We start from the raw sequence: 24,330 nt of genomic DNA, 5'->3' as shown, positions 1-24,330 counted from the left end.
GCAGAACCCCATTTAGTGTATATTGGTGACATCCGTTTCTCCTGCCCATGTGCATAACCTTACATTTATCAACATTGAACTTCATTTGCCATTTTTCTCCCAAGCCCCTGGCTTATCTCGGTCCGTTTGTAGCCGCACATTGTCCTCCGTTGCATTAATTATATTGTATAATTTTGTATCGTCTGCAGATATTGATATTTTACTGTTTAGCCCCTCTATCAGGTTGTTGATAAATATATTGAACAGAATGGGGCCTAATACTAAACCCTGAGGCCCCCCACTAGCAACGGTGGCCCAAATCAGAGTATGAGCCATTTATTACCACCCTCTGTTTTCTATCATTGAGCCAATTCTTTACCCAATTACACACGTTTTCACCCAATCCGAGCTGTCTCATTTTGTATATTAGCTTATTATGAGGCACGGTGTCAAATGCTTTAGAGAAGTCCAGATATACGAGATCAATAGATTCTCCCAGGTCCAGCTTAGAGCTTACTTCATCGTAGAAACTGATTAGATTGGTCTGACATGATCGACCCTTCATGAATCCATGCTGGTGAGGAGTTATTCCCTTGTTCTCCTTGAGGTACTCATCAATGGCGTCTCTCAGAATCCCCTCGAAAATTTTTCCCGTTACTGAAGTGAGACTTACTGGCCTGTAGTTACCAGGCTCACTTTTGGTCCCCTTTTTGTAAATTGGAACGACGTTGGCAATGCGCCAATCCAATGGTACAACACCGGTCTTGATAGTGTCTAGAAATATTAGATATAGCGGCCTAGCTATCTCATCACTTAGTTCCCTTAGTATCCTTGGGTGTATTCCATCTGGGCCTGGCGATTTATCGATTTTAATCTTCTTTAATCGGTTTCGCACTTCCTCTTGCGTTACATATGACATATTTTGTGAGGGGTTCATTTTATTCCCCTGCATCTCGTGTGGCATTTCCTTTTCGTTTGTGAATACACTTGAAAAGAAACTATTTAATAGATCTGCCTTCCCCCCTCATCGTCTTCAATGATTTCCCCTGCATTATTTGTTAAAGGGCCAGCACTCTCCCTGCAAATCCTTTTGCTGTTAATATAGCTGAAAAATAGTTTTGGGTTGTTTTAGCTCTCTTTGGCGATCAGCCTTTCTGCCGCCTTCTTGCCAATTTTGATCTTTTCTTCGTATATTTTGTTTTTTTTCCCCTGTATGATTTTAGCGCTTCTTCGCTGCCTTCTTGCTTTAGTAGTATGAACGCTTTCTTTTTTTCATTTATTGCCCCTCTTACCGTCTTGTTGAGCCACAATGGTTTCCTTTTACTTGAAGTTCTTTTATTTTTAAAGGGAATGAACTGCTCACATGAGGTGATTAGGATCCTTTTAAACTCCTCCCCTTTGTCCTCTGTACTGATATTTTTGAGGATGTTGTCCCAATTAATGTTACCGATTGGCCAGGCTCTATGAGCAGCATAGAGCTATAGTAGAATACCAACTCCAACATGGACGGTGTAGTGGGAGTCAGCCTCCTCAATTCTTTACAGAAGATTGGTCCAGGTTGGCAGACATCTGCCAGGTCCTTGGAAACTTTGAGGAGTCTACCCAGATGGTGAGCGGCGATGCTGCAATCATTAGCGTCACCATTCCTCTGCTATGCCTCTTGAGAAGTTCCCTGCAAAGCATAAAGGCAGACGCTTTGCGCTCGGAAACGGAGGCGGGGAAAGACAGTATGTCACTGGATAGTCAGAGCACCCTCATGTCTATATCTCAGCGTGTTGAGGAGGAGGAGGGGGAGGGGGAGGAGCATGAGGAGGAGGGGGAAGAGACAACTTGGCCCACTGCTGAGGGTACCCATGCTGCTTGCCTGTCATCCTTTCAGCGTGTATGGCCTGAGGAGGAGAAGGAGGAGAAGGAGGAGGAGGAGGATCCTGAAAGTGATCTTCCTAGTGAGGACAGCCATGTGTTGCATACAGGTACCCTGGCACACATGGCGGACTTCATGTTAGGATGTCTTTCTCGTGACCATCGCGTTACGTGCATTCTGGCCACTACGGATTACTGGGTGTACACACTGCTCGACCCACGGTATAAGGACAACCTTTCCACTCTCATACCCGAAGAGAAAAGGGGTTCGAGAGTGATGCTATACCATAGGACCCTGGCAGACAAACTGATGGTAAAATTCCCATCCGACAGCGCTAGTGGCAGAAGGCGCAGTTCCGAAGGCCAGGTATCAGGGGAGGCGCGGAGATCAGGCAGCATGTACAGCGCAGGCAGGGGAACACTCTCCAAGGCCTTTGCCAGCTTTATGGCTCCCCAGTAAGACTGTGTCACCGCTCCCCAGTCAAGGCTGAGTCGGCGGGAGCACTGTAAAAGGATGGTGAGGGAGTACGTAGCCGATCGCACGACCGTCCTCCGTGACGCCTCTGCCCCGTACAACTACTGGGTGTCGAAGCTGGACACGTGGCCTGAACTCACGCTGTATGCCCTGGAGGTGCTTGCTTGTCCTGCGGCTAGCGTCTTGTCGGAGAGGGTGTTTAGTGCGGCTGGGGGAACCATCACGGATAAGCGTACCCGCCTGTCAACTGACAGTGCCGACAGGCTAACACTCATCAAGATGAACAAAGCCTGGATTTCCCCAGACTTCTCTTCTCCACCAGCGGACAGCAGCGGTACCTAAACAATACGTAGGCTGCACCCGCGGATGGAAGCATCGTTCTCTATCACCATCAAAAACGGGGACCTTTTAGCTTCATCAATCTGCGTATTATATTCATCCTCCTCCTCCTGCTCCTCCTCCTGAAACCTCACGTAAATCACGCCGAACTGGCAATTTTTCTTAGGCCCACAAGGCTCAGTCATACGACTTTAGTAAACAATGTTTATTCGTTTCAATTCTCATTAAAGCGTTGAAACTGGCACCTGAACCAATTTTTATTTTAACTGGGCTGCCTACAGGCCTAGGTACAAATTAAGCCACATTAACCAAAGCGATTAATGGGTTTCACCTGCCCTCTTGGTTGGGCATGGGCAATTTTTCTGAGGTACATTAGTACTGTTGGTACACCAATTTTTTTGGGCCCTCGCCTACAGTGTAATCCTAGTAATTTTTATGGGCTTCGCCTGCACTCATGGTACAACAAGGTGTGTGGGGTTGGCCTACACTTTTGCTACATAAATGTAACTGGGGCCTTGTCTATACTGCAACTACTGAAATATGCAAGAGACTGTTATCTCCCTAAACTGCTGCAACGGGAATATTCCTGTGGCCTGTCTTGACTGCTACTACTACTGAAATGGAACTGATACTGTGCTCCCCCTATACTGCTGCTTCGGAATTGTTACTGGGGCCTGTCTAGACTGCTACTACTACTGAAATGGAACTAATACTGTGCTCCCCCTATACTGCTGCTAGTGATATGTTACTGGGGCCTGTCTAGACTGCTACTACTACTGAAATGGAACTAATACTGTGCTCCCCCTATACTGCTGCTAGTGATATGTTACTGGGGCCTGTCTTGACTGCTACTATTACTGAAATGGAATTAATACTGTGCTCCCCCTATACTGCTGCTAGTGATATGTTACTGGGGCCTGTCTTGACTGCTACTATTACTGAAATGGAACTAATACTGTGCTCCCCCTATACTGCTGCTAGTGATATGTTACTGGGGCCTGTCTTGACTGCTACTTCTACTGAAATGGAACTAATACTGTGCTCCCCCTATACTGCTGCTTCGGAATTGTTACTGGGGCCTGTCTGGACTGCTACTACTACTGAAATGGAACTAATACTGTGCTCCCCCTATAATGCTGCTAGTGATATGTTACTGGGGCCTGTCCCTAATGCTACCGCTGAAATGTTACTAATTCTGGGCTCTACCTATACCGCTGCTAATGCTATGTCACTGGGGTGTGGAAACGGAGGCTTCCCAAAGACATGATGGTGGCGAGGCCATTTCCCACCAACGCGGTTACTGTTAAGGTGCATATAACCACGGACACGTAGTGCCTCAAAAACATCCCCCTCCTCCTCCAACAATGAAAACATTCTTGGCAAATACCTTTGCATAGGTCCGTCTGGTGGCAGTCCAAGAATTTCACCTTTACCGACACAACAAGAGAGCCCCCCCACCACCCCCCCGCCACGGCCCACTTAATCCTGGCCACATTCCGAAAACCAACTAAATAAAACCGCGCTACTAGGTCCGGAGTCGCCACCACATTCCCACCAACGCGGTTACTGTTAAGGTACATATTACCACTCTGACTGGGGCATGCACTGTGGGCCAAAGCCCACCTATATTGTATCTGACGTTAGCTCTGCTGTCCAGGGCACTGCAATGGGATATATTTATGTACCACCGGTGGCTTCCTGGGACCCACCCATGCTGTCGGTCCACACGGACTTCACAATAGGGAGTTGTACCTGCCTGTGTCTACTTATAAAAAACCCCAGTCTGACTGGGGCATGCAGTGTGGGCCGAAGCCCACCTGCATTAAACCTGACGTTAACTTAGCTGTGCTGGGCAATGCAATGGGATACATTTATGTACGGCTGGTGGCTTCCTGGGACCCACCTATGCTGTCAGTCCACACGGAGTTGTAACTGCATGTGTCTACTTATAAAGAACCCCAGTCTGACTGGGGCATGCAGTGTGGGCCAAAGCCCACCTGCATTAAACCTGACGTTACCTCAGCTGTGATGGGCAATGCAATGGGATATATTTATGTACCGCCAGTGGGTTCCAGGGAGCCACCCATGCCGTGGGTCCACAGGGACTTCACATTAGGGAGTTGTACCTGCCAGTGTCTATGTATTAAAAACCCCGGTCAGGCTGGGGCATGCAGTGTGGGCCGAAGACCACCTGCATTTAATCGGACGTTACCTCAGATGTGATGGGCACTGCAATGGGATATATTTATGTACCGCCGGTGGCTTCCTGGGACCCACCCATGCTGACAGTCCACACGGAGTTGTAACTGCATGTGTCCACTTCTAAAGAACCCCAGTCTGACTGGGGCATGCAGTGTGGGCCGAAGCCCACCTGCATTAAACCTGACGTTACCTCAGCTGTGATGGGCAATGCAATGGGATATATTTATGTACCGCCGGTGGGTTCCAGGGAGCCACCCATGCTGTGGGTGCACACGGAATTCCCATTGCGGAGTTGTACCTGTCTGTGACTATTTATAAAAAACCCCGGTCTGACTGGGGCATGCAGACACCTTGACAGAATGAATAGTGTGTGGCACATGGGTTACCCATTGCTATGCCCACGTGTGCAGCTCCTTATGGAGGTGCCACAGATTTGGAGTTCTCATTGCTTCTGTACAGCATTGTGGGCTATCGCCCCGGCCCTTTTAAAGAGGGTCGCTGCCTGGCCATGCCAACCCTCTGCAGTGTGTGCTTGCGGTTCCTCCTCATGGCAGACGCACTTATAAATAGACATGAGGGTGGTGTGGCTATGAGGCCAGTGTGTGGCATGAGTGCAGCTGAAGGCTGCGCAGGGACACTTTGGTGTGCGCTGTGGACACTGGGTCGTGCGGGGGGGGGGGGGCTGGGCAGCATGTTACCCAGAAGAAGTGGCAGCGGAGTGTCATGCAGGCAGTGATTGTGCTTTGTTGGAGGTAGTGTGGTGCTTAGCTAAGGTATGCCTTGCTAATGAGGGCTTTTCAGAAGTAAAAGTTGTTGGGAGGGAGGGGCCACTCTTGCCGCTATTGTGGCTTAATAGTGGGACCTGGGAACTTGAGATGCAGCCCAACATGTAGCCCCTCGCCTGCCCTATCCGTTTCTGTGTTATTCCCATCACTTTCTTGAATTGCCCAGATTTTCACAAATGAAAACCTTAGCGAGCATCGGCGATATACAAAAATGCTCGGGTCGCCCATTGACTTCAATGGGGTTCGTTACTCGAAATGAACCCTCGAGCATCGCGAAAAGTTCGTCTCGAGTAACGAGCACCCGAGCATTTTAGTGCTCGCTCAACTCTACTTATCACCCCTGTGAGATTTGCAGGTTTCGTCTTCCTATGTTATATCTGGATAATTAAAGTCCCCCATGATATAATTACTTCATTGCGGTTTGACATCTCTTCTATCTGCCTTAATAGTAAGTTTTCAGTTTCTTCTGTTGCTTTTGGTGGTCTGTAGAAAACCCCTATCAGGATTTTGTTATTTTTTTTCTCCCTTTATTTCTACCCACAGAGATTCCATCTGTTCTTCTCCTACTGCTATATCCTCCCGTAGTCTCAGCTTTAAGTACCCTGTTTCCCTGAAAATAAGGCATAGCATGATTTTCCAGAATTTTTCAGGATGCAAAGTGATTTTTCAGGCTTTTTGAAGATGCTTGAAATATAAGCCCTACTCCAAAATTAAGCCCCGCTAACAGTTAATTAAAAAAGTCAATTTAAATAGTGTCCAGGCAGCTATACATGTAAAAAAGTTAAACCTTTTTGAACAAAAATTAATATAAGACACTGTCTTATTTTTGGGGAAACACGGTACGATTTATCGTACAGACATACCCCTCCCCCTTTCTGGTTCCTTCGGTCTCTTCTGAAGAGATACCCCTGTAAATTCGCCGCCCAACCACACTTATCATCAAGCCATGATTCCGTTATTCCAACTATATCCTAGTTTTCATCGGCCATTCTCGCTTCAAGCTCACCCACTTTACCAATCAGACTTCTTGCATTCGTGGTCATACAATTTATATTGTTTTTTTGGTTTTTTTAAATTCGTTTTGTTGCTATTCGAACTATTGGCTGATCTAACAGTTCTAACTGTACTAACCCCATCCCCTGCTAGACCCCGATTCCCCTTGCTTAGACCCGGGTCGCTAGCTACACTGGCTACCCCACTATTTCTCTTTTTGCTCCCCCCCCCCAGTCCCTAGTTTAAACACTCCTCCAGCCTTCTAGCCATCTTCTCCCCCAGCACAGCTGCACCCTCCCCATTAAGATGCAGCCCGTCCCTACGGTAGAGCCTGTAGCCGACAGCTAAGTCAGCCCAGTTCTCCAGGAACCCAAATCCCTCCTTCTTACACCAACTCCGGAGCCACTTGTTTACCTCCCTAAGATCCTTCCTCTCCCTCGCCGGGAGCCGAATCTTTTCTTCCGAGCGGGCAGGTACTTGCTAAGGGCAATGCTCGCTCGAGTAATTGCCCTTAGCGAGTATACTTGCTCGTCTCTAGTGGTATCACATCTGCGTTGGGGGTTCTGTTTTCTGACTTAGTTCAGGGAACAGGAGGGAGGAATCCCCTGGCCGAACAGCTTTGTCCTATGATGGAACCAAACGGCACTGAAAGGTATTTTGTGCCCAATCTGCGGAGGTTTCAGCTCAGATGTGAAACCACTCCTATTGTATCTTTTCTTTAGAATTGCTTTATAAAATGGCTGGGGTTCTTGACTAATGAAGTATGTTGCCCAGGGTTATGCTTATCACTATTAATGGTCCCGCCAGGCGGCCCGCACCTTGGGCCAAATCATGTATCTTGTCTCTGATGTTCAATAGCATGTGTGATGAAAACTCGTCTACCTACCCATTCGCTTGGAGAGAGCAAGAACATACATAAGAAAAAACAGCAGAAGTCAGCAATCACTGCTTGACATATACAAGAATATAAATGTCTCACCAGAACATACAAGTCCTCATCGGTGGGCCCTGATGCCTCCAGGAACTCATGACTGATGGTCACACGGGAGTAACGAACCTCTGTCCCCGCCACTTTGTATACTCCAGACCTAGACATTGCCCAGTTCCCATTAATCACATAGCCTTTACTTAAACTCATCAGGGCTGAAGAAAAGAAAAATGTGCACAATATTACAATGTCAGTAAATGTATCGCCTAGATAAAGAGATTGTAAACTACTGAAATATCCATGATTCAAAAAAAAAAATAGATGTCTCCATGGTTACAGACTACAAACAGACCACGTGTGCAGTCTGGCCCCTCCGTCATGTATTTCTTCACTTCCACTGTACCACAGGTTTTGCTAAGCAACAAATACTAGAAACAGTAGGCCACGGAAGGAAGTAACACTTCCTGTGGACCAAGGAGATCCATATGTATACAGCTCCTATGCACACACATATAATACTAGTCCACAACTGTATTCCTTGATAGTTTATGCTCTACTCTACAGCTTTACACGCTGGGACATGTGGTCTTTATACCAGACACTGTACAGGAATAGAATGCTGGAAAAATAAAAGGAATTGTCTCAACATGGCCCCATCCTTAAAGGAAAGCCACTCAAATTAAGATTACTAATTTAATTTAAGGTTCCGCAATTCTTCATGTAGTCTTAGGGGACTTTTACACGAGCCAGCAGTCGGGTGCTTAAGTGCCCCACAGCCGTCCCACAAATTATAATTCATTGGTCTTCCTTTTATGGAGGAGTAATAATTACTGAGTGAATGGATGTGGAGCGCGCCAGAGATCTCTACCAGCCGCCTCCATTTACTATAAACAGGCAGTCGTTCGTAGATGGATAGCCATGGGCCACGGTGTGTGGTGACCTAAAACCCAAGTGAGCGACTCTCACGCACTTGCCCTGTTCAGTTGTGTTTAAACAACGGACAACAGTCTCTCCTAATCGCTGTTTTGACTATTATAAAAGTACCCTAAAACCAACATGGTGTTCAAATTTGATGTGTTTTAAGCCATTTTTTTAAAAAAACAGATGAGGAAGGTTTGATGAAGTATCCTTAAAAAAAGAGATACAATTGTAATGGGTAAAGCCGGGCGTAGACACTGGACCTCCCGCTTGACAGTCCAAAGGCCACCGGACATCTCCTATCATGAAGTCAGGCATCTGATAAGATGGATTTCCGCCTATTCAATCATGTCCTACCCGGCTTCTGGCCACATCCACTGCTTATAGGGACTGGCAGCCCGCTTCCTAGACCATATTAATAGTTTGGGGGTGGAAATAAAGTGGTACACAATGTAATTCTAAAAATGGAGTAGAGAAAAGTCTGTAGGAAAAGAGGGTTTAATTTAATATTAAACTTCACCCAAGACCTTGTTTCCCTTTCAGTCCATAGCATTTAGTAAGGCTTTACGTACTGTTATAAGAGGGGAACATACGGAGGAACCCCACAGCGGCACCCGGGTCATACAGGTCTACACTCCAGAACCATGCACTGCAGTGTGCAGTATGCGCACACAGTGAGCGTGAACCTGTGGGAGAGAGCTGGAGCTAGCGCTGTATGTGGGACCCCTAGATCTTGTATACTAGACAGTTATCTGCATTCCAAGATGTTTTCCAGAAGTGCAGAGAAAGTCGAGATGGTGGAAAACAACAGATCTAAGAAAAGAGAGTTGAATTGTCTTCACTTCACAAGCGAGCAATGTTCTTCTATTTACCTAAAATGTTTTGACTTTTATCAGTCACCTTGATCCGCCTCGCACCAGCGGGAATACGGGTGACATTCTTGTATCCGAAGACTCCTAGGAAAATAAAGTCACATTAAATATTGAGACAAAATATTTGCCATCCAATAAAACCTTAAAGCAGCTTAAATCAGACTGTTCACACGGGACGAGGCGTCCGTTCCTGCTACGGAGACGTGTTATCAGGGAAAGTTCGAGTGATTGCGGTAAATGTAACGCTAAAAGTATTCATACCCCCCATGGAGGTTAAGCAGGTTGTGGTTAAAAGTTTATATTTTAATATAAAATTGTGCCTCCTCCGTCTGTCATCGCTGCGCCGCCTGCAACATGTGGATACAGTGAATGTCAGCGTGAATCCACAGTAGATGGAAAAATCCAGCAATCTGAGTGACTTCCAATGAAATGGTCATCAGTGCTAGACCAGCCGGGGTGAAGACTTCAAAAATTGCCAACTTTGTGCATCAGTATCAAGAGTATACCGAGAATGGAGTAATCGAGGAAAGCAGCATGAATCGCTGACCCCTTCCTGTCAGCTGGTCTGAACATGTCAGAACCTCCATCTAATCTGCAGCAACTACAAGAAGCTTTCTGTCCGCAGGGGCCGATTTTCCTGCAGAATGATATCAACATGAAGAGGAATCTATGCTGTGAAGGCCTAAAGCACGACTAGTTGGGTGTCTCTAATAACGTGACCAGTGGCCTGGCTTGGACTAGAGTTGGCTCCAGCTGTCAGAGATTCATCATCGCTGTAATTTTACAAATGTTGGTAAAATTTTCTTTGAGTGTGAATTAGAAAAACAGCTCGTCACGCCGGCCGGCATCTGTCTCCATCTGGAGGTTTCAATCAGAGCCGTGGAGCACATGGTAATCTGAGAGTAGCCGTGCATAACAAGGCCATTGTAGAAACGAAGAGCAGCAAGGAAAGTCGGGACCAAATGTAAAATACCCAAATTCCATCCCTAACTTGTTTTAGTATATAAGACCGGGCATCGCTGAGGAAGGGGTTAATGTGACCCCAGTGGCAATGAGTGACTTGGCCTTGTCCAGTGTATATAGATAAAGGGTTACGGATGTCAGTTTAGTCTTGGTGGAGGACCATATAACAGTGTTTAGAACATTTTGCTGGCATCACTTCTAGTATCTGTTGAGGGCATCATCTGATCGGCCAACACACCTCTCTGACTTTCCGTGATAATGTATCAGTAGCATAATAATTCACCTCTAGCCATAGAACCTATTGCTGAATATAACCTGAAGATGGATAGAGAAGCCGGAAAACATCCTGGATATGAATACAAGAGTCATTTCGGCCACCGCACTTTCCACACAAATCATTTGTCACTCCAGAACCCAAGATGCCATCACAGCCGGCCGTCTGTAGAGTAAACACACAATTATGTGATTAGGAGATGAGTTAATAGTAACCAGAAGCTAGACCCTTTCCTTACTTTCCTCTTTGTAGACAATTACCAGGCATTGACCATTGATGCAAGTTCCATCAGAGTCTTCTCCACAACGAGTTCCATCCAACACTCTTCCAAAAGTGTAATAAAAGTTGTGTCCAACGGCCAAGCAGCTCAAGTGGCACGGAATGGGAGCTACAAACATGATGGAGGCAGTTCGATGAAATGACTAATGAACATATTTCGATTCAGTGCAGCCATATGGGGATCACAGGGTCGCACGCTCAGTGTCTGTCTTTATACGTACCTCCATAGAATGGCACCCATTGGTATCTCTGCTGAGATGAGCCTGGAATAGGTCTGGTGTTGTATAGGGCGCACTGTAGATTCCTAAAGGGGATGGAATTTGCTGGGCACAGCTGTAAAAACAAATTTAAAAAAAATTTACCTAAATCTCCTGGTAAAGATCTGCAGATTAGGCCCCTATCATGTGCTACTTATCATCCTGGTGCCTTCTTATGCCTAGATGAGGTCCCAGGTCACGGCTGCTCCTTCTACCATGTGCTATGTGCTACTTATCATCCTGGTGCCTTCTTATGGCCTAGATGAGGTCCCAGGTCACGGCTGCTCCTTCTACCATGTGCTACTTATCATCCTGGTGCCTTCTTATGGCCTAGATGAGGTCCCAGGTCACGGCTGCTCCTTCTACCATGTGCTACTTATCATCCTGGTGCCTTCTTATGGCCTAGATGAGGTCCCAGGTCACGGCTGCTCCTTCTACCATGTGCTATGTGCTACTTATCATCCTGGTGCCTTCTTATGGCCTAGATGAGGTCCCAGGTCACGGCTGCTCCTTCTACTATGTGCTATGTGCTACTTATCATCCTGGTGCCTTCTTATGGCCTAGATGAGGTCCCAGGTCACGGCTGCTCCTTCTACCATGTGCTACTTATCATCCTGGTGCCTTCTTATGGCCTAGATGAGGTCCCAGGTCACGGCTGCTCCTTCTACCCTCCTCTATGACAGTCATCTGACACTCTGGAATAAATGGCTAACCAGAGACCTACCACGGACTGGCACGACTTGTACTGCCGCTGCTCTCCTGCACAGGTGACTTCTATGTTATCCCTGTGAAAGAAACAAAACCGGTGACTACAGCCCGCTTCACCTGAGTGGCGGCGCATTTGTGCACGCTTGCGTGCTGCATATTTATGACGTGAACAATGCTTTTTTGCACGCGAATCGGCGTATTTTTTGGATCTACAAGCCATGGTCATTTGTGCAGCAAACAAAGGCACACCAACTGAGGGGCTAATTACTTCCAGTGGAATTCCGCAGTGTTTCACGCATCCCCCATTGACTTCCATGTGGACCCTTGCTGTGCACAAAAATAAGGCATGTTCTATTTTTTTTTTTTTGCGTGACTGAAATACGTGCACAAAATACAGAAATGTAAAGGAACCTATTGAAATCAATGGGTTCTATGTGCATTGCGCACGCAAGTTTTACGTGCACAAATACGCCCATACGCAGTGAGCCTAAGGTAAGTAACGTGTTCTTAGCACTGTACATACTGGAAATGTATGGATTTTGAATGATTATAAAATAAAATGAATACTAATACAAGAGCACATAAAAGACGTTATCAGGTTAAAAAATAAAAAAATGCCGCAAATATGTGAAAGTGTAAAACAAAAATAGCAGCAACAAAAAAGACCCCTGAACTTCCCTCCGCCCCGGCAATCCAACACGGCAGCTTCTGCTGTTCTCCTGGTCTTTGTTTCAATGTAGACACCATGTGACCACTGCAGCCAATCAGTAGAGAGAAAATGTTCCCCACTCTTCATATTTCCAAACAATATACACTATATATTTTATTGCATCAAAAGCCGATTTTCTTCTATCCCATTAAGCAATAATAAAGGGGTTTTTCTCGAGACCCCCAGCAAAACCAAGACCAGCCTATCCAAATGCTCCATTGTCGCGAGCCTGCGCCTCCGGTGCGCATGCTCAACTGCTGCTCCATTCACTTCTATGGAACGGAGGGAGATTGCTAAGTGTATTGATGTCCGCCAGTGGTCACACATGCACATTGTCACTCCATTCACATGTGGAATTCAAGTCTCAGGATCCCTGTGTTATGTTGGTGCTGAGCGTTTATGCACCACTCCCAGCACAGATGCAAGACAGTGTTCACATGGGCCGAATAAACTCCAGAAATTCCCACAACAAAAAAATACTAAAACCAGTACCCAACACAAACAAGGGGAAAGCGAGGGGAATCTAGCCCTAACAGCCACAGGGAAGAAAATACTCCTGCCTACAGTGGGGCGATCGTCCTGAAAAGGGCAACCCCACATCCCAAACCTAGGACAACTATGCTGACCCTGGGGCATATTTGGGATTTCAGTCGCAGTTCAGTAGCAGGGAGCGATTCCAGCGACCTGATTGCTTGTTGTGGACACCCCCCCCCCTTTGGAGATGTGCACGAGTGGCCGGCCCGTGTAGCACCAACATATTCCACAGCGCTTTCAAAGGACACAAAACAGGACAACAATTCCATGTGGTATACACTTATTTGGAGAGAGAGGGGTTGGGTGGTTCAGGAGGTGCAGGGGCAGGCGGTGAGGCACAAAACATTACGAAGATTACATGTAGTATTTAATTATAAGGAAACAGAACAGGGGGTGATAAGGAGGTACGGGGGCAGAAGATGTATATGAGCCATAGGGAGGGGCAGGGGGCATGTTGTGAGGGTGGGGGATTTGGTCAGGAGATTTGGCATGCCTCTCTGAAGAGGTGCGTTTTTACGTTGCATCTGAAGTTCCCTGGGTTGGGGATTGTCCGGATGTTTTGGGGTGGAGCGTTCAAGAGAATCGGTGCTGCTCCAGAAAAGACCTGGAGGTGAGGATGTGAGGATGGAATTAAGGGGAGTTTAATCTCAATGTGTTGGCTGATCGGAGTGTGCGGGCTAGACGATATATGGACAGGAGACAGGCGATGAACAGTGGCAGGGCGCCGTGGAGAATGAGTGCAGCAACTGGCATAGTGCAGGGGTGTCTGAGAAGCGGTTGGATAGGAAGAAGAGTCTAGCTGCTGAAGTGGCCCAGAGTTAACAGGGCCCCTCCATAAGTATGAATGTATTTGTCTTGTGCCTATGTGTTGTCAGTGTCTTCTATGTTTCATGAATTTGGTGTGTATTGCACCTCTGCAGCACTGAATGGGTTACTGTCTTGGTTATGTCTGGACAATGTATCTTGTTGTGTGTCATGTTACCATGTTATATATATGTGATTGCAAGGTGTATGCAAGAGAGAGTCAAGTCAGTCTAGGAGACTGAGTTTGGAGTCTAGTCTAGCATGTACTTCTGAGTGCAAGGAAGAGAGAAGTTCTGCTGATTGAACCCCACAGACACTGTTCGGTCTGTGCGTGGGGATGAAAGAGGCTGAGTGATGACCTTCTGTGTGCCCTGGGCCCAATTCACCCAGGCCTTCCTGCTATTGACCTGTAGGACTGAGAGAGTGAGAGGAACCGCCATGCAGCACTAGAGTGTCCTTCTTTAAACGTGAGTGTTGACTGGTAGAGAGCTGGAGAGTGAGAGAAGGAGAGTGGCTGGGAATAGAACCCCGCAGATAACTAGGACTGTGGACTCATCTGTCATCCTGTGATTCCTCCCTGTCACACCACTAATGTGTTTGCATCGGTGTCCTGATAGCATGCGTATATCACGTTGTTTGGACTGTTGAACGTTAACACCAGTAAACAGGCTTAAACGACCGTTCCTGGTTCTGCTTAGAAAACGTTACCACTGTCTTGACTCTTTATTTGCAATGTGAGAATTCACAGTAGAGGACGGAACGGTGGCGTCACAAGTGACAACAAGGACTAAAGGTAAACCACATCTTGGGTTACCCTGTGAAACTTCCCCAGCAGTAACTTGGACGGGTCCCAAGCTACCCCAAAGGGAGGAGATGGTAGAGCTCCGTGACAAGGCCTCAATCTACCCCGCTGTCTCCTCGGCTGTGTGCCTGCTCCTCGGATGCTGCACTGCCGCATTTAGTATGGATTGGAGAGGGGAGAGCCTGGTGCTAGGAAGGCTGGTGAGCAGTTGCAGTAATCGAGTCGCGAATGAATGAGGGTGACGAGTTTCTTTAGCATGTCCGTGGTGAGAAATGGCGGGATTTGGGCAATATTCCTGAGGTGCAGAAAAGTAGATTGATGGTTGAACAAGTGTTGCACAAACAATGGTAGACACATTTCAGTACATATTGGCTGTTACTGTTGTTCAAACGGAATATACATGTACAATGTCACTGGGCACCGGTAGTGGCCCAGAGTTAGTGGGGCTCCTCTATAATATTAAATATGTCTGTCTGGTTCCGTTTGTTTTGTCAGTGTCTTGTGTATAATATGCATTTGGTTTATGTGTGTTGCTCTTTTGCAGGATTGAATGGGTTAATGTCTGGGTTATGTCTGAAAATGTATCATGTTGTGTGTCATGTGACCATGTTAGATATATGTGTTTGCAAGGTGCAGTGCAAGGGTCTTCTTGAAAAAGTCAGTGCAGAATTAGCAGGTTCTTCTGACAAGTCTGCGAGTCAGGGAGTGAGCCACACAGATATGGATCGGTCTGTGTGGGGAGAGAATGGAGGAAGCTGAGCGATTCCCTTTTGCTTGGCCTGGTACCAGTTCACCCAGGATATGCCAGTAAATAAAAATAAAATCTTGTTATTTGCATAGTGCCAACTTATTACACATCGCTTTCAGGTAATTTTTCTTATTTATTACGCCCCACTAAGCTGGGTGTTCATTTTACCGACCTCAGAAGGATGGAAGGCTGAGTTGACCTTGAGCCGCCTCCCTGAACCATGTGGGGATTGAACTTGCAACCTTCAGGTCGTGACTGAGAACTTACACTCTGTGCCACACGAGGCTCATACTACCACTAAGTGCTGGGTAAGAAGGAAGGACCGTTGTTGGCAAGAGAAAGGCACAAGAAGCGTGAGTGTTGACCGGCAAAGAAAGAGTTGCTGGGAGCGTGATCACACAGATAACTAGGACTGTGGATTGTCCAGAATACCCCGAGAAACCTCCCTATCACACCACCTAGTCTCGTTGTATCTGTGCCAATCTACTGTGGTAAAGTGGACTTTACTTAAAGTTACAGTAAATGGACACTACCAACCATTCTCTAAGTTATTGTCGTCATCAAGATTCACCGCCGATGATGGAATGATGGCGTCACAAGTGACAAGAAGATTACAGGTAACCTCCAGTTACTTTTCCCCCGTGACTTTCCCCAGCAGTAACTTGGTTGGGTTCCGCACAACCCCAGAGGAGGAGATGGTAGAGCCACTGTGACAAGGTCCTTATCTGCCTTGCCATCTCCTCAGTTGTGGGACTGCTCCTCGGACGCTGCACAACAAACAAACTATCTTTTTGAGAACGTATTTTCAAAGAAAGATCTTTCATGTCAGTCAGACAAAAATTTCAAATGCAGCAGACGATAATGGTCTGTCATTGGTCAACTAAAACGATCGTTCACCCAAAGAGCAATTGTCTTAAGTCATCCATTTTCATCAACTTTAGTGTCGTCTAGAAGTCACAATTGTCAGAGTAATGTGTTTCCTGTTTTTATCAATACTTGGGTTTGTAGCTCTGTGTCATTCTGATCAGTACCGTATTCTGGAGTTCCCAGAGGTTGTTTGATGTGTCGTTGGACACACGAGATCTACAAAAATCACAGAGGGGAGGGGGAACACAAAAACATATTTCACAGGAAAAGCGCCAAAAATGCAATACCTGATAAGGTGCAGAGCAGGCACGATCGCCATAAGGCCGGCACAATGGCCATAAGGCCAGCACAATGGCCATAAGGCCGGCACGATCGCCATAAGGCCGGCACGATCGCCATAAGGTCGGCACGATCGCCATAAGGTCGGCACGATCACCATAACGTCGGCACGATCGCCATAAGGTCGGCACGATCGCCATAAGGCCGGCACAATGGCCATAAGGCAGGCACGATCACCATGAGGCCAGCACAATGGCCATAAGGCAGGCACGATCGCCATAAGGCCGGCACAATGGCCATAAGGCCGGCACAATGGCCATAAGGCCGGCACAATGGCCATAAGGCCGGCACAATGGCCATAAGTCCAGCACATGGGCCATAAGGCCGGCACGATGGCCATAAGGCCGGCACGATCGCCATAAGGTCGGCACGATCGCCATAAGGTCTGCACGATCGCCATAAGGCCGGCACAATGGCCATAAGGCCAGCACAATGGCCATAAGGCCGGCACGATCGCCATAAGGCCGGCACGATCGCCATAAGGTCGGCACGATCGCCATAAGGTCGGCACGATCGCCATAACGTCGGCACGATCGCCATAAGGTCGGCACGATCGCCATAAGGCCGGCACAATGGCCATAAGGCAGGCACGATCACCATGAGGCCAGCACAATGGCCATAAGGCAGGCACGATCACCATAAGGCTGGCACAATGGCCATAAGGCCGGCACAATGGCCATAAGGCCGGCACAATGGCCATAAGGCCGGCACAATGGCCATAAGTCCAGCACATGGGCCATAAGGCCGGCACGATGGCCATAAGGCCGGCACGATCGCCATAAGGTCGGCACGATCGCCATAAGGTCTGCACGATCGCCATAAGGCCGGCACAATGGCCATAAGGCAGGCACGATCACCATGAGGCCAGCACAATGGCCATAAGGCAGGCACGATCGCCATAAGGCTGGCACAATGGCCATAAGGCAGGCACGATCGCCATAAGGCAGGCACGATCGCCATAAGGCTAGCACCATGGCCATAAGGCAGGCACGATCGCCATAAGGCTGGGACAATGGCCATAAGGCAGGCACGATCGCCATAAGGCAGGCACGATCGCCATAAGGCAGGCACGATCGCCATAAGGCAAGCACGATCGCCATAAGGCAGGCACGATCGCCATAAGGCAGGCACGATCGCCATAAGGCAAGCATGATGGCCATGAGGCCGGCACGATGGCCATGAGGCCGGCACGATGGCCATGAGGCCGGCACGATGGCCATGAGGCCGGCACCATGGCCATAAGGCCGACACGATCGCCAGAAGGCCGGCACGATGGCCATAAGTGCGGCACGATCGCTATAAGGCCGGCACAATGGGCATAAGGCCAGCCTGATCGCCATAAGACCAGCACAATGGCCATAAGGCAGGCACGATCGCCATGAGGCCGGCACAATGGCCATAAGGCAGGCACGATCGCCATAAGGCCGGCACAATGGCCATAAGGCAGGCACAATCGCCATGAGGCCGGCACAATGGCCATAAGGCAGGCACGATCGCCAGGAGGCCAGCACAATGGCCATAAGGCAGGCACGATCACCATGAGACCGGCACAATGGCCATAAGGCAGGCACGATCGCCATAAGGCCGGCACAATGGCCATAAGGCAGGCACAATCGCCATGAGGCCGGCACAATGGCCATAAGGCAGGCACGATCGCCAGGAGGCCAGCACAATGGCCATAAGGCCGGCACAATGGCCGTAGACCCTAACAATATGCAGCGAGCCAGACTATAAACCGGAGGAGCTAAACTGTCCGCTGCAGACTCATATCCAGCCGCCCACTCAATCCACGTCATCTATTTAGGATTAAAAGTAGACAATTGGAAAATCGCAGCTACAGATCGTTGTAGGCCGGTGAGAATGCTGGTATCTCAGAATACATAACAATTCATTTTGATAAGCAAGTGAAAAAACTGATGTTACATATCTGATGTTTTGACGGATTATGTGAACGACGACGATGACGAGGGTCCGCCACGATCATTTACCTTTTACAAACTCCTGCCTCTGAAACTTCTAATTAACTACTTAGATTTTATTCCTAAGCTTCCGACCATATGCTAAAAAAAACGTCCAGACGTGAGTCCCATGGCACGGGAAACCCCATTGTTATATACGATCCTCACGTTCTATGCGCAAAATCTTCTGATCACACCGTGTCCCTGTGCGAGATCATTACCGCCTCCTCATACAGCTCGTGGCTGTATGCAGAATGATCCCGGAGGGCTGACCGGGCTTAAGGGGTACTAATTTATCCACTCTGACACATGGAAGTATTGTGGTCAGTATTTTCCATTATAAGGGTGACTACCCACTATAGTTCTTTTTATCCTACAGAGGAGTATATAAATATAAATATAAATATATATATAATATTATACAGCGGTCTATATATATAAGGGTGACTACCCACTACAGTTCTTTTTCCCTGCGAAATTCGCAGCGTTTTTTTTTCTCTAGGGGTCTATGGGACTTGTAATGTTAAAATCGCAATCAATTGCCACGATGCGTTTTTAACTTTAGAAAGCCCCAAAGACACCTGGAAAAAAAACGCAGCAAATTCGCAAACACTAGTGGGCAGTCACCCTAATAGGAAAAACTCCAAAAAGTCCAAAAAGTCCAGAAAAGGAGTGTAAATATTTATACCTTTTCTTTGTGTTGGTCCCATCCCTACTCCTGACTTAGGCCGGCTGTCCACGGGCTGTTGAATTGGTATCCTGCAGCGAAGCTCCGCCGCGGAAGTCGCCGCCTGGTAGCGGCAGCCGCCAGCGAATCTCCGCCGGTCAGCCCTATCTAATAGATAGGCTGACCGCGGAGAATCGGGGCAATTCACAGCATGCGAATTCTCCGCTCGTGGACAGGTGCCAGCGCTTTCCGTAACAATGCTATGGGAAGCGTCGGCCAGCGTGATTTGCTGGCGGTTTACCGCCAGTGAATACATGTCCGTGGACAGGGGGCCTTAGAACTGTTGAGGCAAAATTCTAAATACACAAGTGTGAAAGTGACCTTATAAAGATAAACCGTAACAAAAGAATTAAATAATTGAAATATTTAAAGGGGCTGTCCGAAATATAAGAAACCCCCCTCCCCCTTCATTGATCGCTGAGCCCTGCCGTATATAGGCTGCTGCAGCCTGTAAACCGCATGTCACGGAGGAGATTCAGAGGACTTGCAGGGAGATGGGAGAGATGACTAGAAGGTCATTTATTACTTTCTGTCAAGTGATCCTATTTTTACCATAAAAATATATCTTGGACAACCCCTTATTATGTGAATACTTATCTGTGTCTACTTACCTTTGGCACTTGCGGTATCTAAGTGTTACCCCCTCTCCGCAGGAACTGGAGCAGCCAGTCCAAGCTCCCCATAGGGCCCAAACTCCAGAAGTTGAATGGAGAATCTTGTTTTCTAGTACCTACTTTTAAACAAAAACACATTGGACACCAGATTACGCATCTTCAGAACGGCGGCGACATCTTACTTGTGATCCACTTGGTTGTCGGTGAATCTATAGGGAAGCAGAATACTGATCACAGGCATTTTAAGGCTTTATTAGAAACCCGAGCTTGCTAACAAGTTCATAAAGAGAGAAGTCTGGCCCCATGGCAAACTGCTGATTGGCTCCCCCTTCCCCTTTAAACATGGATATTGCGGACTGAAATGCAGGAGCCCCAATAGGGCGATGTCTCACAGGACTTTTTGGAAGTTTTTGAATTCCAGGCAGATGTTACTGAGAAGGAAGTGAGATGAAAAAAGGAGGGATTTAGGATTTATACTTCTCCTTCTGCCAGCGGTATCATTCAATGTATTATATCACGTAATGAAAAAGTCACACATTTTTAGATGGGATGAAATGGGAAAAAATGCTGATCCCGCATTGCTTTGTGAGTTTCCTTTCTGCCTCGTTCCGCTGCAGTAGAGATGATATCTCTATTCTGCCAGCCAATGTATACAGTTTGTTTAGGTTTTACTACTTTCTGAGCCCTATAACTTTTTTATTTTTCCATTGCTGGAGCAGCATGAGGGCTCGTTGTTTGCGAGGCAAGCTGTATAGTTTATTCTTGCTATTTTGGGGTACAAATGGCTTTTTGATTAATGTTTACTACAAATATTTGGGAGGGGGATCAGTTCGTTTATTACACTAGATTGGCTTTTTGATAGATGTACTGATGTTTGGATGTTCAGTTTTCACATCGCTCATCTTTGATGTAACACTGTCCTAACAACTGTGCGCAACAGCTACCATGGCTTAGCATGGGGATTCCTAAACTAGGTGCCGCGGCACACCAGGCCGGATTGGCCATTCAGTCCACTAGAGAAACTCCTGGTGGTCTGGTGATGTCTTGGGGCCACCCATGACTATACTGCAGTAGCAGCAGCAGCAGGAATCCCCCTGAGCCTACAGTTTACGAGGTGGCCGGGGAGGCTATAAAGTAATAAACAGTATACGCACCTTCTTAGTTTTTCCCCAGTCCGATCCTGCCAGACTTCCAGCTCAACCATGCAACCGGAAGTCAGGAAGGACTGAAGTGGAAGGAAGGACTGCTGGAGCGGAGCAAGTACGGTGAGTATATTGTTTTATCATTAATTATACAGTATAAGAGGGACCGGAGAACAACAAGAGGGAGTGGAGGGCTACAAGGGGTCATCATTATTACTGACAGTGCCACAAGGGGGATCACTATTAATGATGGGGCAACAAGAGGCAGCATTTTTAATAATGGGGCAACAAGAGGGGACATTATTCATGACGGGGCAGAAAGGGAACATTTTTAATGATGGAGACAATATGACAGAGCATGTTTAATGACTGGAAAAGGGGTGCATTATTACTACTGGGGCCACTAAGAGGGGGCGCTATTACTATAGATGCCACCAGAATAACGGAGGTAAAATCACAGGTTGTGATAAGCTACGTGCCACGTCCTGACCACAACCCCTTTTTGGTAGGGGTGACCTGTGATAAAATATTTTTTCCAGGAAGCAGTTGAGGCAAGTTTTAGGGTTTGAGCGGCTATTAGTCATCTGAATAACAGCAGGGCCAGGCAACTCTCTGATGTGTATGGGGGGACGCAAATTTCCTTAACAGATGATGTTGCAGAAAGAATAATCGGGGGGGTGTGAATTTCAGGAGACAAGCCAGCAAACATTCCTGTGTACGGGGCAGTTGGGGGGAAACGGACGTAGGACGAATGATTGGTACTGAATGTGTGGGCAGCATTAGTGCCGGGAACCCCACAAATATTATCTATGCCAGGTTAAAGATGGGAATTTGCATCATACAATGAAAGATATATCCCCTATAGTAAGATATATCCCCTATAGTAAGATATATCCCCCATAGTAAGATGTATCCCCTATAGTAAGATATATTCCCCATAGTAAGATATATCCCCTATAGTAAGATATATCCCCCATAGTAAGATGTATCCCCCATAGTAAGATGTATCCCCTATAGTAAGATATATCCCCCATAGTAAGATGTATCCCCCATAGTAAGATGTATCCCCCATAGTAAGATGTATCCCCCATAGTAAGATATATCCCCCATAGTAAGATATATCCCCTATAGTAAGATGTATCCCCTATAGTAAGATGTATCCCCCATAGTAAGATGTATCCCCTATAGTAAGATGTATCCCCCATAGTAAGATATATCCCCTATAGTAAGATATATCCCCTATAGTAAGATGTATCCCCTATAGTAAGATGTATCCCCTATAGTAAGATGTATCCCCCATAGTAAGATGTATCCCCTATAGTAAGATATATCCCCTATAGTAAGATATATTCCCCATAGTAAGATGTATCCCCTATAGTAAGATGTATCCCCCATAGTAAGATATATCCCCCATAGTAAGATATATCCCCCATAGTAAGATGTATCCCCCATAGTAAGATATATCCCCTATAGTAAGATATATCCCCCATAGTAAGATGTATCCCCTATAGTAAGATATATTCCCCATAGTAAGATGTATCCCCTATAGTAAGATGTATCCCCCATAGTAAGATGTATCCCCTATAGTAAGATGTATCCCCTATAGTAAGGTGTATTTCATAGTCTCCTCTTTCATATTCCAGTTATCCGATGTGAATCTTAGGTTACGTTTTACATAAAGTCTTTCTGTTCCGTCAAATAAAAGCCCGGAATCGGACTGTCTGACCCGGCGGGATTCACATGTCATCTTTTTTGCAAGAACACAATGTTTCTGCCATTTTTTCTTAACGGTGTTTTGCTTAAGGCCAGTAGTAACATATTAAAAGCCCTACAAACATTACATTCTTGTGGTGTTTTTTCTCACTTTTGCTGTATTTTTGGGTTTATGGTGCTTTTTGCAAACTGCCCCCTCTCTGGGTATGGCATCTTACTCCAGCAAGCTCTGCGCTGCTTATGAGAGGCCAGTCTTAGTAGATGGGCCTCATGTACTTTCTGAAGAAACTAAAAATCTCAGTACAACGAGAACCCAAGATTGGAATACCTACAAGAATAAGATCTATGCTTGGAAAATAAAAAGTCAACAAAAAAGTTTAATGACACTTTAATTGGCACTTTAGCTGTTTACCACATTATGCAGACAGAATGTTCCAGAGTTTATAATCTGAGGGTATTAAAACCTAATCAAAAAATAGCAATGCTTGTTGGAAGCACATTGTTGTCATAGCTGACATGCTTCTGCATACATGTTCCTCGTGAACGGAGGCTGCAGATAACGGTGACAATACCTCTAGAGTGGTGACAGGCCCACTGACAGCCCCTCTCCTGGCAGCTGCTGACAAGGGACAATGGGAGGACAAGTGCAATTTCAGAGTATTTCCTGTTTCCTATGATAAGGTCAGGGATGAAAGTTCTGAGTACTTGAACTATTTTCCATAAGTCAACTGCCTTGTTAGCACGATATAAATACTGCAGAGTATTCTCTGCCAAGGACGGCTGCAAGAACACTACTGTGGGGCAGAACAATATAAAGTCTGGGTGAAGTGGGACAGCATGCTGCATAACTTCACCTGGCAAAATACTGGGTGACATGCCGAAACTGGATGGTCCGTCTTATAGTCAATGGGGTTCGTCCGATGGCATTCATGCATGCCATGTATCACATATCACACTTCAGTTTTTCTCTTGTTTGGTTCTTATGACAGAGCTGAACAACAGAAAATTTGAACGCAGATGTGAAAAGAGCCGCCATGTTGTCATGGAGTCAGCATGATCTTTATACAGAGGAGCCATATTACTGAAACTATAAGAAAATAAAAGGTTAATGTTTAGAAGGGACCATGTTGTCACTTTCATGCTGCCTGACCGCTGCAGGAAACGACAACTGCCCTCATTGCAATAAACTCTGTTTTATACCCCAGTCTAGCTCAGCAGCGCACTGAAGTGAAGGCTGAACAATCTATTAAGAGGTGACAGCTTCTTACTATATTTGTGATGCTCAGACCCCGAAGATGTGGCATACATTATAGTACATCTAACAGGCTGTGAAAGGCCGTACCTACTTCCACTAAGTTTCTTCTTTCAATGACCAACAACCACATCATAGAATGATGTATAAAATAGGGTAAAAAACCTCAGATTAGGGCAACATAATCCACCTGCCTGTTGTGAGGAAGGGATTGTTATCCTAAAATACAGAATCTGTACAACATGATACTATTGATGTTTTACGCATTATTGGCTAGTCAGAGAAA

At 46.6% G+C, this 24,330-nt stretch overlaps 1 protein-coding gene across 2 annotated transcripts in view; it reads right to left on the bottom strand.

Moving 5' to 3' along the window:
- The window catches only part of ADAMTSL5 (ADAMTS like 5), a 55,623-nt gene that overhangs the window by 28,199 nt on the left and 3,094 nt on the right, over positions 1-24,330 (bottom strand). For both annotated transcript variants that reach the window (XM_066604694.1, XM_066604693.1), the window contains exons 3-9: positions 19,935-20,053; positions 11,852-11,912; positions 11,092-11,203; positions 10,852-10,979; positions 10,633-10,756; positions 9,355-9,438; positions 7,616-7,779 (exon numbers count right to left, since the gene is read on the bottom strand). In XM_066604694.1, the coding sequence (XP_066460791.1) occupies positions 7,616-7,779; positions 9,355-9,438; positions 10,633-10,756; positions 10,852-10,979; positions 11,092-11,203; positions 11,852-11,912; positions 19,935-20,053 (792 nt within the window). The remainder of the gene's footprint in view (positions 1-7,615; positions 7,780-9,354; positions 9,439-10,632; positions 10,757-10,851; positions 10,980-11,091; positions 11,204-11,851; positions 11,913-19,934; positions 20,054-24,330) is intronic.

Source organism: Eleutherodactylus coqui, chromosome 5, assembly GCF_035609145.1.
Source record: "Eleutherodactylus coqui strain aEleCoq1 chromosome 5, aEleCoq1.hap1, whole genome shotgun sequence".
Taxonomy (NCBI): Eukaryota; Metazoa; Chordata; class Amphibia; order Anura; family Eleutherodactylidae; genus Eleutherodactylus; species Eleutherodactylus coqui.
Note: the sequence above shows the minus strand (reverse complement) of the source record. Positions and strands in the feature narration are given on the sequence as shown.